The following is an 18,011-nucleotide window of genomic DNA, read 5'->3' on the forward strand; positions in this document are numbered from 1 at the left end:
AATTGAGAAATGTAGCCCCACTTAATGGGAGCGCTACACTACTAGGTTGTTCTCCCCAATGTCTTAAATATCGATAATATCGCCGATATTTCGCCGATATTATCATATTTTTTAGAGTACGATATTTCTACACCTATCCACGTGATTATCATCCAAATATCACGATATTAGATAATATCGCCGAAGCTCCGTCGCCGAGGTCACGGTGGGATGTGGGTGTGGTGTGTCTGTGCTCCGGGAAGGAGAGTTGCAGCAATTTTCACAACGAATCTGAGGGAAGAGAAAGTGCGAAGAGAGATAGATAGAGAGATTATCGGCGAATTTCTGCAACTCTTCTCTGTGAAGATGAGGGAAGAGAGTGTGAAAAGAGAGAGAGAGAGAGAGAGAGAGAGAGAGAGAGAGAGAGAGAGAGAGAATTAAACATTTCAATATGTGGTATGTTCTGAAGCTCGTCTATGAAGAGGAGAGGAGAAGAGTGCGAAGAGAGAGAGAGACTGAAAGTCTGAAACATTTCAATATGTGAGGGCGAGGAGTCTGAGGACTGGGATCTCAAATAAGGGAAAAGCTGATGGTTTTAATTGTCAAAACCATGGGCGCTGATGGTTTTGATGGACTGGGAAGGATCTCAAATATATATTTTATATTGAAGCTTTCGTCCAAAATATATATATATTTTTTTTATATTGAAGCCATGGACCCAAAGTGGTGGACAGGTGATGTGGTTTTGATGGACTGGGATCTCAAATATATATTTTATGTTGAAGCCATAGACCCAAGGTGGTGAACGGGTGAGGTGTGATGGTTTTAATAATGAAGACCACCCATTATGTGGGTTTTTTATATTTTTAAAAGTTTAAGATATATTATATATATATATATATAAATGTTATATACATTATAAATTATTTAGATAATATTTTGTTTTTTTTTAAGGCAAGCATATTATATATGTACATAAAACTTTCTTCTATAAGAAATAACATATTAGTCAATAATTATTTACATTTGATATAGTAAATTTAATTAATTCATCAAAATATATAAGAAATTTACCTAAATTCGCCTAGGCCGCCTAGGCGCTAACCCGCGCCCGACTAGCGCATAGCGTTTTTTAGAACCTTGGTACTAAGTCACTCATGTATCTTACCATGCAATGTATAAAGTGTAAAATATTGTACTAATTCATTATATATAAATGATTATGGTGTGTTTAAACTTTTTTCATTAATTACTACATATTTTCTACACTCACAATGTTTGCCAGCTCGCTATATAATCAATTTAAATCAGTTAAATCCATCATGCAATGCATTTCCTTCCAATTTTTTGTGATAAACTAATAGATAATTGACTAAATAAACATCCTGCAAAGTTTCAATAAAAATTTCCAAGTTTTTCTTACAATTTCCGTGGTTTCCATATTATTTTTATCGATATTGATAATATCCCGATATTTCCATCGATATTTCCGTGTTTTTGGACTACCGATATTTCCGATATCATCGATATTTTATACCTTGGTTCTCCCTCGTATCTATCATGTGATAAGTTATTTCAAGATGTTCGTATTATATCAGTGTTCTAAAAATCAGCCTGGCGGTTTTTAGGCGCTAGGCGGTGGTCAGCCACCGCGATTAATCTATAGTCGAGAGGAAAATCGGGGAAGGGATTAGGCGGGCGCCAAAGCAGTCCGAGCGGCGCTTGGGCGGCCTAGGCGGGCGACTGGATGGCCTAGGCGGTCTTGGCGTTTCACTGCATTTTTCTGCTTTCAAAATGAGGAAGGAGGAATGCCAGAGCACAATAGGTGTTCTGGGTTTTGAATTCCAACGAAGAAGACGAGAGGAAGAAGAAGAAGAGTTTCTCTCTCTTCGATGCTCAGCTCACCCACGTGACCATTCATGAGTCATGACTCACTTTTTTCATATTTTAAAATGTTGTCCAATTAAAATGGGACACCTAGCATTCTATTTGATTGAATACATATATAAAAGAGGATACAACTATAAATAAAAAATAAAAAAATGAGGGTACAGGCGTACAGCTAGCAGCCTAGCACACTCAAAGTCTGAACGTTATGAATAGTGCCCCACCTCACTCCCTTCTATGCATCTTAGTTTTCCACCCTCCATTTTTTATGTAATTATTTTAAATTGTTGATTAAATACTTTCTATTTTTGTCAAATACTTTGTTTTCAAAGATTAAATGATTTCTAAACATATATTTAGCACCTTTATTCTTCTTTAAATGCACTATAAATTCATATCATCTTTGAAAAATTTTCTTAAGGTACTACAGATTTGTATCATTTGAACTTGTATCTTATTCCATCAAATTCATCAAAGTACTAATGATATAATTTGTGTATTATTCTACTTCTATTTTTGCATTTTATCTTTTTTTTTTATTATTCATACAAGTATAGTTTTTTTTAGGTGTAAATAGACACTTATTTACAAGATATATAATAAATTTACATAAATCCGCCTAGGCCGCCTAGGCGCTAGGCCCCTGCCCGCCGCCCGACTAGCGCCTATCGATTTTTAGAACATTGTATTATATACGTGTTTGCAGTGGTGGAGTCAAAATTTTCAAATAATGGTGCCTTAATTTCAACAAAAAAAAAATCAATGGACAATTTGTCGAGCACCTGGTGGGTACTTTCCGATTCCTACCAACATTTACCAAAAGCTTACACGAATGTATGTCGACAACTACTATGACCAATAAAGGCTTGTCAAGGGCAGCAGTGAGAAACCATCGAGTAATGTTGAAGACTGCCAATGACACACCCCGACCTGGAATGTCCACTTGGACTCCAAATCGAGTTGTGCTGGCCGACACCTGAAGGGTGACGAAGCCATAAAGTGTAGTGATGTGGAAGGTTTGGGTAAATTTAAACCTAAAGTGCCTAATCAAGAGAGTGTGCAGGTGAGCGGGTTTGAACCCTATTCACACGTGATGTCAGAGCATAAGACAGTATAGTAATAAGTTGAGGGTTACACCACTGAAGGTAACCATCTCCTGAGATTTGCCAAAATCCTCGTATATGCGTAAACACCGCTACTAAACCTGGAGGGGCAAAAAACAATTTGAGTGGGTCAGTAAAACAATACTTATACGAAAACCTTTACTTTTGAATATACTAACCCCTCACCATAAAACAAGTATAGTTTCCTCAAAACATACTACGTAAGTATGTAATCAAATATAACATCAATATAACCAGAAATATGCCAAGTCATGATATATCAAATGCCACAATAATAATCATGTGATAATCAATATAACTAAGTGCTCATCCATCTAAGCTGACACACAAGTTCGAACAGATGGTTTTTGACACGAACAGGACTGGGTGTAATCAATATGCTCTAGTACTACGATCACGTGAAGACTAGTGCAAAAGCACATCACATACAAGTCGGATCGCCTAATGCAATCTACCCGACAAGACTGGCACCTAAACTTGGATCCAAGGTGAGCGAACGGTGCAGATGTGAACATACACGTGAAGGACTGGCCCTGGCCCTGAGGCGAGTACTAACACCGGGTGCAGCAAGATGAGCATGTACACAAGCACGTATGAATGCCATGACAGTAATATCACAACCATATAGCAGCATTTATCACATTTCATATCACAATATCAAATACTTGGCAATATAAGCGTAAAAGTGAAGTAAATACGCATTTATGGAAACTATAATATGTATAGGTATAAAAACAAACTGCCCACTCATAGATACTTCGCCGCTGACGAGCCACGCAACCTAGCGAAGATGGAAACGCCATTAATAATTGCCCCTAAGCACATAAAGGTACAATTAATAAAACTATACTATAACAATTGAATTTGGAAAAAAAAGACGTCAAAAACGGATTCAGAACGTCGAATTACCATAAGAAGGGTCCTACTTAAATTTCCGAAAAGTCAACAAAAGTCAACAGGATGAATATTCCCTGAAAGACGAAATATTCTCTGACGGATGGAAAATTCCCTAACGGAATATTTCATCTGGGTTAAGGGTTATTAGGTTGGGTTAGATTAATAGGTTGGACTTAAGGATTTTAGGCCTAAAGGCCTAAACTAAAAGGTTTAAGATTTAAAATGCATGAGCTTAAAGCCCAAAAGGAAATGGCCAAAGGCCTTTAATTAACCAAATAATAATAAAGGGTTAGGTTGGGCTGCCCAGGGTCTTGGGCTTGGCAGGAACGGCCCGAAGGGTCTGGGTTTGGGTTGCAGCTCACCGGAGTTAAACGGAAGGGAAGGCCGGATTCGGCCAAAAAACTGAACAACCTTTAAACGTTAATAACTTCCTCGTTATGCAACGAAATCGAGTGAAACAAAAACGAAAGTTGTAGTTCTCGAAGAGACGAAGAGAATGGTACCTCTCACGATGTCTAACTCTCGGTGGTTTGGCCGGAAAACACCTCGAAATCCGTCGGACTCGCCGGAAACTGGGTAAGATTCAAATGAGTATAACTTCTTCAATACTCAACGAAATTGGGTGAAACAAAAAGGAAAGTTATAGTACTCAGCGAGACAAAGAGATTGATTTGCATGATGGCCAACTCGCCGTGGTTTGGCCGGAAATTGGCTCGAAAGGCACATGTCAGACTTGAACTTCTCAAAACCGAGTTGTTTCACATCAAAGCTTCCTCAAACCTTGACTAGAGACCCTAGGGAGTTGCGTAGAGGCTTTCCCGAGTCCTAAAACATCGTGACTCGGTTGAAAACACGTCGAACTCAACTCGTCCGAGTTCGGACCTTCCAAGTTGGCGAGTCAAAACTCGTCCATTCTTGGTTTGGTTGGTATGGTTGTGTTCGTGAGGATGAGAGGAGTAAAATGGGGTTGGTTTCAAGCTCGATCTATGAGCTTTGATGTTCGTTCATGGCGTTGCAGAGGAAGAGAGAATACGGGAGAGAAAGAGATAGAAGAGAGATAGAACCTTTTCTGATAGAGGGGGACAGTAAATAAAGAAGAGATGGGATAGGTGAGAGTGAAATAATGAAGAGAGGTGCACAGGATGTGATAAAAAGGAATCCAATGGATAGGTTTTTAGATTTCCTACAATAAAAGGAAATCGAAATCTATTCGAAGTAGATATTTTACACTTTAAAATTTACGCATACTCGTACTAGCGTGTACAATTTAAATGCGATAGCGAGAAATAAAAAGGAAAGCAATAAGAATAAGTCCACGTCTCTTGCCAATAAAGGTATAATCGTCAATACACATACTCGGGGAGAAATTACATAGGAAAATTAGGGACGGGTCGTCACAGCCAATGTTTGTCAATTGAGGCATTTCATCGAGCATTTGGTTCACACAATAGATTCACATACAAGAAGAGAAAAGAAAGTAATTGTGGAGCCAAAAATAATCACAAGGCGACACGTAGACCTTTGGATAAAAAAAGGACAAGAATACCCTTGAGGCACATTGAGATTCCTACGCGCGAGTAGCGGAGAATCATCTTTCAACAAAATAAAAAATGCTCCAAAAGAGGTAACCAATTCAAAGTCCATCTTATCAAATCCCCTTTTGCAAGGTAACCTACAAAATAATGTTAATTGGTTAATTAATGGATTAATTACCCAATTAATCCATTAAACATCAATTAAATTACCCAATCAATCACAAAATATATCCCATTCACCCTAAAAATAGGTAGTGGCAGGCCACCTCACATTCTTCTTAGTCTTTCTTACTTTTCCCCATTTTACTATCCCATTTATACAAATAAATAATTTTATAACCTCCCATTTACTTCTTTCATACTTAATTAGCCAATAAATTGGCTAATTAAGCCAAAATCATAACCACAAAAACCATCAAGGCCGGCCACACCAAGGGGGAAAATGGGTAAGCTTAATCCTATAAATAGGCACCTATTCTCACCAAAAAGTCATTTCAATTCTCTTACAAAAAATCTCAAATACTCTAAACACTATTTCTCTCTAAAATTCTAACTTTGGCATCGGAGGTTCTTCGGCCAAAGCCCCCCCATTCATCGTGGGCACGTAAGGCTTTTGGCCTTAACCTAAGGTGCTAGTTGTTTTGTAGGTGCAAAATCGTCCAAGATCAAGAAGAAGAATATTTGCATCCACAGTAATGGATGTTAAAACAAAACAAAATTAGAAGAAGAAAGTTATGATTTAGTTTGTCATAACTGTTTATAGAGATCAATACGAATATACAATTAAATATATATAGAGATTTTAAAGCTGTTAGGGGTCATAAGCAATCAATGACCCCATATTAATTATGCCATTGCAATTTCGTACTTTAAAATAACCGCGAACATTCGCCTAAGAAAACAACATACATATTATTATTAGCCAAATTCATATCGGTGAAAAATAAAAATTGCAATGTTGGAAAAAATAATTGAAACTTTGAAATCTGAAAAGTCACGGCAGATAGTCTTTGAGTCTGAAGTCAAACAACTTTAATTTTCCGTGTGGAAAAGTATCTCACTAGATATGTCATTATCTCAGTCAAATTCGTTGAAGAAACGTAAGAAATTGTGTAAAATTTCAAAATAATCAAGTATTTTTATATTAGGAGACGTAAGTCCAAAAGGGTACCATATAATATACTTTTAAACATGATTTTTCAATAATAATATAATTACATAAAGTCTGTTGATTTTGCTGCTGATAAGACTTGTTCTGTTGATCTTGGATAAATATAATTTCTGTTTCTTCCCTTACTAAAGATTTGAATTTTTGAAACAAAGAAACTTGACAATGTATATGTTAAACAGTATCAATTAGCTTAAGAAAATTTTCACAGGAGTCAAGTTTTTTTTTTCATTATTAAATAAATGTGTGTTAAAATTAAAAAAAAAAAAACCAAACTTGAAACCAGTGGCGGAGCCAGGGGCATTTGCTGCTACTGACCCTAATAACTTCAAATATCTCCCCCTTGAATTTTTATATAAGCCCTATAATAGCTAAGGCAAACAAAACAAAGACACCATATATTAATAATTTTTTTAATTCAAACTTACCAAAACTACAACCTTTACAAAATAGGGAGAGCTTGTTTAGTGATCAATGTTGCAAAGAATTCACATCATATGGAAAATCAATAGTTGGATGATAACTTGGTTGTATACAATGAAAAATGAATTAAAATCACTGGTTTAATGATTACTTGGTTATATACAATGAAAAATGTATTTGACTTTATTAATAATGATGTTGTGATACGGCGTTCTAAAATATGAGAACATGTACTTACCAATTATAAATGAAAGTATATTTAGTCGGAAGCTTCTTGTTCGTGACCCCATTAATGTAAATTTCTGGTTACGCCACTGCTTGAAACATATATGTACAAGAAGCTATGGAAAAAAAGTACAAGAAAAAGATATGTTTGTAAACTGTACTGTATAATTTATTTAATTAAATCGAGAGGATTAAGAATGGTGGCTAAATATACAATGGTGCAAACTGCAAAATAATGAAAATTACACGCAATTTTGTTTTCACTGAAAGCTCTGATTCTTGCGAGAAACTTGCATTTAACCGGAATATTAAGTGACGAGTGCTAAAAACGTGTGAATATATATTTCATTGGCATCCAAACTCGTCATATGTAAAGTAAGTACTATACAGTAATTTGAGATTGGGTTTACACATTCCATATACAATTAATCGTCTCTAAGTTCAGTTAATGGATTCCAATGATAAATTTCCTCATCTCTTGCTCAACGGGCCACAACATTAGAAATCGTCAAGCCATTGACCGAGCAATTGTGAGCACTTACTGCTACTTGATCATGGTGATCAATACATCTCCCTGTAAAGAAGGCTGGTCGCTCAGGTTTAGAAAGACCAATGGTTTCACTTTTCAACATAAGAACAACTGATGACATGGTCGGCCTGTTGTTTGCATCTTCTTGAACACACAATAATCCGATATGAACGTATCTCAGGAATTCATTTGGACTGCATGAGCCTTTCAACAACGGATCCATCAACTCCAACACTTTCCCTTCATTCCATAATTTCCAAGCCTGCAATTATAATTTCATGCTAATTAAGAATGTAGTAATATATTGATTATAAATTTCTATATACCAACATTAATTTGTTTGAGATATTTTTGTATAAGCTAACTCAAGTAAAAACTTTACGTACGTTTCCTATAAGTGTCGGTGCACCATTTGTCAGATGAAAACCTAAAAAGTTCTTTCTCCCCGTTATGATCTCAAGTAAAAGTACTCCGAAGCTAAATACATCAGATTTTATTGAATACAATCCCTCCATTGCATATTCTGGAGCCATGTAACCACTAAATTACATGCATAAACAGATAAGAATTGGAATATGTAAGAGATAATTAACTAAATAGAGGAAGGTATATATATGACTTGCAACTTACTAGGTGCCGACAATTCTTTCGGTGTTTCCTTGAGTTTGATCATCGGCTCCAAACATTCTTGCCATACCAAAATCTGATATTTTTGGATTCATATTTTCATCTAACAGAATGTTACTCGCTTTTAAATCACGATGTATAACTCTAAGCCTTGAATATTCATGCAGATATACAATTCCTTGAGTGATTCCTCCTATTATCATGCAACGCCTTGACCAATCCAGCTGTTCACGTTTCTTGGATTCTATTCACATAAATTAAATACAATACTATTATTAGTATATAATTTAAGATAGAAATTGCAAAGAAATTCTGAAATGATGACTCTTACCAAAAAGAAAATAATCAAGACTTTGGTTAGGCACATATTCATAAACAAGTATGGTTTCCTCTCCTTCCAAACAAAATCCCAGAAGCCTAACAAGATTTCTGTGTTGAAGTTTGGCTACCAATGCAACCTCATTCTTAAATTCTTGTACACCTTGCTTGGAGCTCTTTGACAACCTCTTCACTGCTATTTCTTGTTCATTAGCAAGTGTTCCCTGAAATATTTTATCATCAGAAAACTTGTTTAGAGTTCTATAAATTGAACTAAGCATTAAGCACAGTGTGGTAAAAGTCGTTAATCACTAATTTCTACGACAAAATCATGAAGGTATATATAAATTCACATTTTCATACCTTAAAAACTACACCAAATCCGCCTTCACCTAACTTGTTATTGTCCGAGAACTTGTTTGTAGCGGTTTCAATGGTTCCCAAGTCGAATTGCAAGGACTCAAGAGTCTCTGTGTCGTCCCTAACTAAGAAAATAATGTGTTTCTTACATGTAAGAAACTAGCTAGAAAAACATATAAATATAGTGTTAATTAAGAAATAGGGAAGTACATTTTTTTCTTTCTAATTGGTGAAGGAAATATACACTCTTTCTGATTTCATATGACAAACTAAAGTACATGTTATTTACTTCTTACCGTTTTCTTGACTTGGAGCATTATTTCTTACTGCTCTTCTGCTTGCAAAGCAGTAGACTAATACGACCGTAACAGCAATAAAAGCAAGAATACTGCCAATAATGATTATGTAAGGAGATAATCTGCTTCTTCCTGTATGAACAAAAGTATTACACAAGGTTGGAATTATTAATTTCTTTAGTTGAAATTGTTAAACACGATTATCAATTTTATTAATTCTGAGAATGTTTGGTGGAATTTAGTTGTAATTCGGGTGAAAATTTGTTGTTTATTTATAGGAGCAAAACCCAATATTTATGCGAAACAATATGACAAAGAAATGTAAACTAGCAAAATAAACGAATACAACTAAGGAAGAAATCAAAGTAACTGACGAAACAAAGGAATGAAAAATCAAAGGGATACTTTGGATGCGGTTCCTAATCTTTAACATTTTTTTATTAAAACCTTAATAGTATTCAAAATTTGATCAAGGTCCCTTGACTTTGTACACCTCATTATATTACTATTAATATTTATATTTTTATAGTTTGGACATTAATTGTTTGATATTTTATGAGATTTATAATCCTATAAATTTAAAATCCCTCATTATAATACTATTAGAAACGGTTACAATAAAAAAATTCAAACATTTTGATTGAATAAATGGATAAAAACTATGTAAAAATAAGAAATAATAAATGGCAAAAGAATGTATCCATAGTGTTAAAAAATTTGGTACATTTCACATATAACAAAGTGGTACATTAATAAAGGAGAATGGGTACATTATAAATAAATTAGGGTACAGATAAAAGATTAAAAATTATGAGTACAAATGAATTTTTAAAAATATAGGCGCTAAAAGAAATTAATACATGTGTACAAATAAAACTAAAAAGAAAATACTACAAATTTAAAAAAAAATGTTGCAAATTAAAAGTGGGTACAAACTAAAAATATAAATATATGATACAAAGTTTAGGCATAAAACATAAATATACCATATGTAATTTTTCTATTATTGATTAAATATACAATGTCACGTGACGGTATACACATGGATACAAACACAAATAAAACTTCAAAAAATATGGGCACAAAAAGAAACTAATATATGGGTACAAATTAAAAATGAAAAGAAAATTGGTACAAATTAAAAAATATTTGCAAATTAAAAATAGGTACAAACTAAAAATATATATATATGATAAAAAAATTTAGCCATAAATATAAATATACTAATTGTAATATTTTTATCACTAAAGAAATATATTTAAAAATAAAAATATTTTATTATTCAAATAATTAATGATGTTATTAATACTCAAGGACCTTGATCAAAAATTAAAAATGAATAAGATTTTAATCAATGGAGTAATAAAAAGAAGGATGTGAACCTAATTTTCTCAACAAATTATTAAGGAATGATGACCATGACTAATAGTGGTGATGGAGATGGAGATGATAGATGAGGAAGCGAATTAATAAGTTTAAGGCACCTTTAGGCCTTGCCCTGATGGAGGCTGGCGGAGGAGGAAGCGGAGGTGGGAAGGAGGGGGTGCGGAGGATGTAGCGGTAAACTTCAATCGTAAGACGGCAACTGGGACATAGAAGTCGTCCCCCTTGTTGTATTCTGGGAACTTCTGCTATGGCTCCCTGAAGACATAAATAGCAATCTCTAGGGGACAAGTCCTGCGTGCACTGCCCAAGCACTTGCAGCGAAATGGACCCTGAAACGTCCGCTTTTTTGGTTGCAAACATATTGCTTTTATTGGAAGCCTGAACGGCCAACTCATTCACACTCGCCTCCAGTACCTGGTAAAAGCGGCTTTCGTTGGCCGTTACCTTCGTCTTGTTCCCCAAGTACATTAAAGGGATGTCGTCAAGTCTGGAAAAGAAGGACTCGTCAGAGTAGCGCAACATGCAGTCGACGTACCAGATTATAACATTTTTTCTATTGGGGCAGCGCTCGAGGGCCTCCGACGTTGCGGTGGCAACGCAGGTTTTGCACTCGTCAGTGGAGACCAAGTCGCCGCGGCAAAGGAAGAGGCCGTACACAGTGTCATAAGGGTTTTGGGAAGAGGATGCGGTGTAATTGTAGAAGCCGGTGTAACGCGTGGCTTCGGAGGAGAGGGTGGATAGGAGGCGTTTGAGGTTGGATTGGAAGGCGGAGTTTGGGGTGAAGGTGGTGGTGGGTGGGCAGTACTCGTCCAGGTAAACAGCTTTGGTAGGGGTGGGCTCATGTGCTGTGGCGTTCTGGGTGTAGAAGGGGTAGATTTCGTACCTAACGCTACAACTCGGAAGCAGAACTCGTCCCCCTTGCTTTCCGCTACAACAAGACGGCAATAGCGCTATGACATCCCTAAGGCACTCGTCGCAAACGGCCGCGGACAGGTCCTGCGTGCACTGCGCGAGGCTGTACAACGTAATCAGATCACTGAATTTCGTTTGTTTTGTCGCGAACTTGTAGGCGTCGTTGGCAGCCTCGGTAGCCACCTCGTTCATACTCGCCGCCAGCACCTGGTTGAACCGAGTCTGTTCCGTTACGTTCTGCGTGTTCATCAGGAACACGCCAGGGTTCTCGGCCGAGGTGGAAAAGAATGACACGTACGAGTAGCGCAGCATGCAGTCGTCATACCAGATCACAGCCTCTTTTTCGATGGGGCATCGTTGGGGAGCCTCGCTGGTTGCATTGGCAACGCAGGTTTCACAAGCGTCGGTTCCCAAGACATCACCGCGGCAGAGGAAGAGACCGTAGACGGCGTTGTTTGGGGTTTGGACGGAGGTGTTGTAGAAGCCGGTGGAGCGGTAGGCGTTGGAGGAGAGGGTGGAGAAGAGGCGGTTGAGATTGGACTGGAAGGTGGAGTTTGGGGTGAAGGTGGTGGTGTTTGGGCATACGTGGTAGAGATATTCTGCTTCCGTACTGGTCAGAAAGCTGGGCAGAGTAAAAATGGAGAAAATCAAAAGAACGGAAGTCATGTTTTTCATTTTTTGATAATTGATAATAAAATCATAGGGTTTTTGTATTGAGCATCAACAAAAGCAATGCAGGGGTGGTAGCTTGACTTTCAATTTTGAGTGTTGACCAGAAGAGTTCCTCTCTTACAAACGGGTTTTAGTCTCAATGCCATTGTCGTCTAGTAAGTGCTTGCAACTTGTTCAAAAATTGCACCATTCTGTCCACTGACCATATGTTTAGTTGTTTATTGGGTAAAAAAAATTCAATAAGAAACAGTATTGCTATTCTAAACTGCACCAGGAGAGTGTAAAGGTCTGAATCCATTAAGTAGTGAGATGCAAAAAAATGTTCTAATCAGTAAGGCAATCCATTACTTATAGTTCACATTATATACGTGTTTGCAAGGGTGGAGCTAGATTTTCAAATAATTCGATCATAATTTCAACAACAAAAAATTCATTTGATCATTTCGTCGAGCACTTGGTAAGCATCTGCCGATTCCTACTGGCATTTGCAAAAAGCTTACGTAAACGAATATTGACAACAACTTTTATCAGTAGAGGCTTGTCAAGAGAAGTTGTAGAAAACTATCGAGTAATATTGAAGATTGTCAAAACTTGTCAACTGAGGCAATTCATGAAGCACTTGATTCTTATACAAGAAGAGAGAAAATGAAGACATAGATGATAAAAGAAAACAATATTAGAAAAATGAAGCTATGATTCAGTTTGTCCCTCCTCCCAACAATGTAAAGGAAACTATATACATATTATTTGCAAAATTCATATATGTGAAAAATAAAAATTACAAAGTAGCAAAAAATAAATGAAACTTGTTGATGCACAAAACCAGAGGCCTTGGAACAACGTAAATCCGACTGTGAATCTGCAAGAAAGTAAAGAACACAAGATGTATCGTGGTTCACCCCAATGTTCGGACTACGTCCACACTGATATTGTATTTCTCTATTTGTGAGAGGATTGTGAGGGTGAGAGCTTCTTCCCATGGCCTAAGAATTGGCCTCCCCTAATGAGGAGAGTGATGGGTCCTTTTATAGAATAAGGGCTCCTCACTTATTACATATTTGCCCCTTCATTTATTACATAATTACATTTGAGTCCCCCGAGTATTTATACGAGATCTAAATACAGAGGCCCTAAGTATGGAACAAACAGTAGTCCCCCAAGTCTTTAGTTAATAGAGTCTTTTGGCTGGAGACTTGAAATTCAGCCCATGTGTGGGTCGAAGTAACTAGATGTCGTCTAGAACTGATACTCGATATGAGGCGGTGCTCAATGTGAAATGATGCTTAACTAGAAGTAGCACATGTTGTAAGGCTGCTCGGCTTGTGGCTTATGTTGCCTTGGTTGGCTCGACTTGTGGCGTTGAAGGTGAGGGAGTCCCTTTTATAGAATACAAGTTCGCTCCTCAATACAAAAATGATGGGCTATGAGTGATGCTCGCGGCGAGGCGGTTGCTCAGCAAGCGGCGATGCTCTCTAATGATGGTGAGGGAGTCCCTTTTATAAAATAAGGGCTCGCTCCTCAATACATAAGTAATGGGTGTTCTCTAATGAAAGTGAGGGAGTCTCTTTTATAGAATAAGGGTTCGTTCCTCAATACATAAGTGATGGGCTAGAGTGATGCTCGCGGCGAGGCGGTTGCTCAGCTGGCGGCGATGCTCTCTAATGATGGTGAGGGAGTCCCTTTTATAGAATAAGGGCTCGCTCCTCAATACATAAATAATATGCTAAGTTCTCCAAGTATTTTTCATGAGGTCTAGTTGTGGAAGCCCAATATATGATACATAGTGTAGTCCCCCAAGTCTTCAGTCAATAGAGGCTATTGGCTGGAGACTTCAAATTCAATCCATGTATGGGCCGAAGTGGCGGTTGTTCGGAGGCGGTATTTGTATACCCTACAGTGAAGCTTTGTAGGTGAAGCTTTGCAAGTGAAGCTTTGAAGCTGGAGCTTTTGTAAATGAAGCTGGAGCTTTTGTAAATGAAGCTTTTGAAGCTGGAGCTTTCGAAGCTGATTGACATGAGTGATGCTCATGAATGTTTATGTTGATTGACATGAGTGATGCTCATGGATGTTAGCATGAGTGATGCTCATGAATGTTAGCATGAGTGATGCTCATGAATGTTGACATGAATGATGGTCATGAATGTTTATATATGATTGACATGAGTGATACTCATGAATGGTTATGTATGATTGACATGAGTGATGCTTATGTATAATTTTGGAGTACTGGACGTACTTTTGATCACTTCGTTAGTGATAATAGCGGCAAGCTGCCGAATAATTTTGGAGTACTGGACGTATTTTTGATCACCTGGTTGGTGATAATAGCGGCAGTGTGCCGAATAATTTTGGAGTACTGGGTGTACTTTTGATCACCTGGTTGGTGATAATAGCGGCAGGGTGCCGAATAATTTTGGAGCTAGGCATACTTTTGATCACCTGGTTGGTGATACTAGTTGCAGGGTGCCGAATAATTTTGGAGTACTGGACGTACTTTTGATCACCTGGTTGGTGATAATAGTGGCAGGGTACCGAATAATTTTGGAGTACTTGGCGTACTTTTAATCACCTGGTTGATGATAATAACGGCAGGGTGCTGAATAATTTTAGAGTACCGGGCGTACTTTTGATCACCTGGTTGGTGATAATAGCGGCAGGGTGCTGAATAATTTTGGAGTACTAGGCGTACTTTTGATCACCTGGTTGGTGATACTAGCAGCAGGGTGCCAAATAAATTTGGAGTACTGGACGTACTTTTGATCACCTGGTTGGTGATAATAGTGGCAGGGTGCCGAATAATTTTGGAGTATTGGGCGTACTTTTGATCACCTGGTTGGTGATAATAGCGGCATGGTGCCGAATAATTTTGGAGTACTATGCGTACTTTTAATCACCTGGTTGGTGATACTAGCGGCAGGGTGCCAAATAAGTTTGGAGTACTGGACGTACTTTTGATCACCTGGTTGGTGATAATAGTGGCAGGGTGCAAAATAAACTTGAAGCCATAGGGCCTGACTCTTATAGGCATATGGGCCTTGGCCCTCCACATAACATTCCAGCCTATTATTTTGGGCTTGCCGTTTTGGTTTTTTTTTTTTTTTTATTACCCCTGATGGGGTTATACAGATGTCTCCGAAAGATAAGAAAAATAAATCACATCATTTTGCCTGACAAAGATAATAGAGTTCTTTATCTTCTTCCAGTGGTCGACACCCTTTTTTGTTTTTCTCCCCCTTCAGACATCTTTTTCCTTTATATATTCCTTTTCTTCCTATTGCAGGTTTACAGCATGGGGTTTGGTCAGCAGGCATGATCTGCTCCCTTTATTCCTTGCTTTTGCAGATTTGCGTGCCTGCTATCCATAGCTTTTCTGTGGGTGGTCGACAAAATAAAAAAGCACCAACCGCTATTATCGAATTGTTTTAGCTTTCAATTAAAGAAAGCATAATTCTTTCTTTTCTCTTTCCACTGCGTCTCTCTCTCTGTCTTTCCACCTCCACCCTCTCTGGCAGACTTGCTTTTGCTTATGCAGACTTGCTTTACATCAAACATATCCATAGCTTTTCTGTGGGTGGTCGACAAAAGTCATCCATGTGGGTGGTCTGATTAGTGCTGCCAGTGATAAGCAAGCAAGATGGCAGCAACCTAACTGGAGGTGGCTTGAAAAACGAACTGCCATCCTTGTAGGAGCTGCCGAAGACGACGAGATCCGGCACCTAGACGTCATAGTGAGGGGTGACATGGCAGATGAGGTCAACAAACTGCCATGTTGCGTTAACGCCAAATCCGGGGATAAAGAAGAGGTTGGGCTTGGAAGGGTTCGGCGATTGCGGGACCTAGCAGTGCAAGGATGTAGCATTTGCTGGATCATCGAGGGGCCAAAATGTCTAATAGAGACTTTCATTCCAAAACCTTGGCAGCCAGGACATTTCATTGAAGCACCTGACTTCGACCCCTTACCCTTGCACTTGGAGCAGATTTTGTTGAGTGCGAAAGAAAGCTTTTTGGATGTTCCATTGTAGAGATCTTTCAAAGAAACCTTAAGGGGATGGATCACATAATATAGGTGATCAAGAAGCGGCTTCGGTATATTCAGTGACAATGGCCAGAATTTAGTTCCTTTAGTGGGCCCACCCACCATGATCATAGCAACCACCTTCTCGTCCAAGCTCCCCATGTCTTATGCAGAAAACCCAGATCCCAAATGCTGACGGAGGCAGCGGTGGTTCTGCTAAAAAGCCAGAAACAGGGAACAAGGAAGGTACAGCAATAAACAAAATAAAGGGTCGGTGGAATCCAGAACGTGTATTATTTTGATTTTTTGGTGGGGATGGAGCTCCGACACATGCCCCGGTTATCGAAGGCGCACATATCGATGCTACCGCCGCTAAAACCAGCCTCATTGTCGGAGCAATCGGCGGCTACCGCTCTCTGGTCATCATTGAGGATAACGGTCCCCGTCAGGCCATGTATCTGTGGACCCCACGAGTCCTGCATCCCTGCCAATCCTATGATGAGGAGGACCTTAGTCGGTCTGCGGCCGTACGTTCTGTAGAAGATTCTGGTGTTAAGCTTGGCGACCTCGCAAAACGACATCATAATGGAGACGAAAGAGCAAGATAGAATTTGGGAGAAAGAGATATAGTTGAGCGAAAAGTTTTCTGGAAAAGCCAAAATGTGAGGTTTTGGGTTATTGGATTTTGCAGATTCACGGCGGAGGTAAAAAAAATGAAAGAGAACCAACACAACTTTTCGTATCGTTTCCCACAGACAGCGCCAAATGTTGATGCACAAAACCGGAGGTCTTATAACAACGTAAATCCGACCGTGAATCTGCAAGAAAGTAAAGAACACAAGATGTATCGTGGTTCATCCCAATGTTCGGGCTACATCCACACTGATATTGTATTTCTCTGTTTGTGAGAGGATTGTGAGGGTGATAGCTTCTTCTCATGGCCTAAGAATTGGCTTCCCCTAATGAGGAGAGTGAGGGGTCCTTTTATAGAATAAGGGCTCTTCAGTTATTACATATTTGCCCATTCATTTATTACATAATTACATTTGAGTCCCCCGAGTATTTATACGAGATCTAAATACGGAGACCCTAAGTATGGTACAAACAAAACTTTATGAAGAAAGTTGAAGTTTCATCATACAACCAATTAGCAATATGAAGATCAAAGTAGTCTAACTTATAAACTCATGCAAAGTTCTTTCTCCCAACAATGTGTGACTCATTCTCAAAATGTCTCTTCATGTATGCTGAATTTTCAAGCCTAACACGTAGCAAACACAACGAAGTGACATGGAGCGCGTGTGATCATTTTAACTTCACATGTTGAACAACCTATTCTAATATAATAATAAAAAAATTGAATTTCTACCGTAAAATCAATCTGTAATATTTTGCAATCTGAAACGTCAGGGCAGATGGTCTTTATTGGAAAGTCTAAAGTCCATCAACTTTAATTTTTCGCGTTGACAAGTATGTCACTAGACATGCTCAGTCAAATTTGGAAACGAAGGGGACGAACTTACCAAGAAATTGTATAAAATTTCGAAAGAAATAAATAAGTAGTGAGTTGCAAAAAATGCTCTAATCACTACAACAATTTACTACTTACTATTGATACAAGTTTAAATTTTTTATAAAATTGATATAATAATAACTGA

At 38.0% G+C, this 18,011-nt stretch overlaps 1 protein-coding gene and 1 long non-coding RNA gene across 7 annotated transcripts in view; both read right to left on the reverse strand.

Moving 5' to 3' along the window:
* LOC103420493 (cysteine-rich receptor-like protein kinase 10) overlaps positions 1-12,674 on the reverse strand; it is a 50,189-nt gene extending 37,515 nt beyond the window's left edge. The window contains exons 1-8 of one of the 6 annotated variants that reach the window (XM_070824294.1): positions 11,638-12,456; positions 10,853-11,241; positions 9,369-9,500; positions 9,076-9,197; positions 8,726-8,936; positions 8,398-8,638; positions 8,154-8,307; positions 7,559-8,029 (exon numbers count right to left, since the gene is read on the reverse strand). In XM_070824294.1, coding sequence (XP_070680395.1) covers positions 7,721-8,029; positions 8,154-8,307; positions 8,398-8,638; positions 8,726-8,936; positions 9,076-9,197; positions 9,369-9,500; positions 10,853-11,241; positions 11,638-12,341 — 2,262 coding nt within the window. In that variant the 5' untranslated portion in view covers positions 12,342-12,456 and the 3' untranslated portion in view covers positions 7,559-7,720. Of the gene's footprint in view, positions 1-7,558; positions 8,030-8,153; positions 8,308-8,397; positions 8,639-8,725; positions 8,937-9,075; positions 9,198-9,368; positions 9,501-10,852 lie in introns of those variants that run through there. The other 5 variants (XM_029105030.2, XM_070824297.1, XM_029105031.2 and 2 more) reach the window with 5 other exon arrangements.
* Positions 2,613-4,990, reverse strand: LOC114821744 (uncharacterized). Its single transcript, XR_011582533.1, has 3 exons — positions 4,391-4,990; positions 3,731-3,805; positions 2,613-3,070 (listed from the first exon to the last, which is right to left on the reverse strand). It is a non-coding gene; the product is annotated as an uncharacterized lncRNA (long non-coding RNA).
* Positions 12,675-18,011: the final 5,337 nt, after the last annotated feature.

The sequence above is a fragment of the Malus domestica genome, chromosome 07 (genome assembly GCF_042453785.1).
Source record: "Malus domestica chromosome 07, GDT2T_hap1".
Classification (NCBI taxonomy): Eukaryota; Viridiplantae; Streptophyta; class Magnoliopsida; order Rosales; family Rosaceae; genus Malus; species Malus domestica.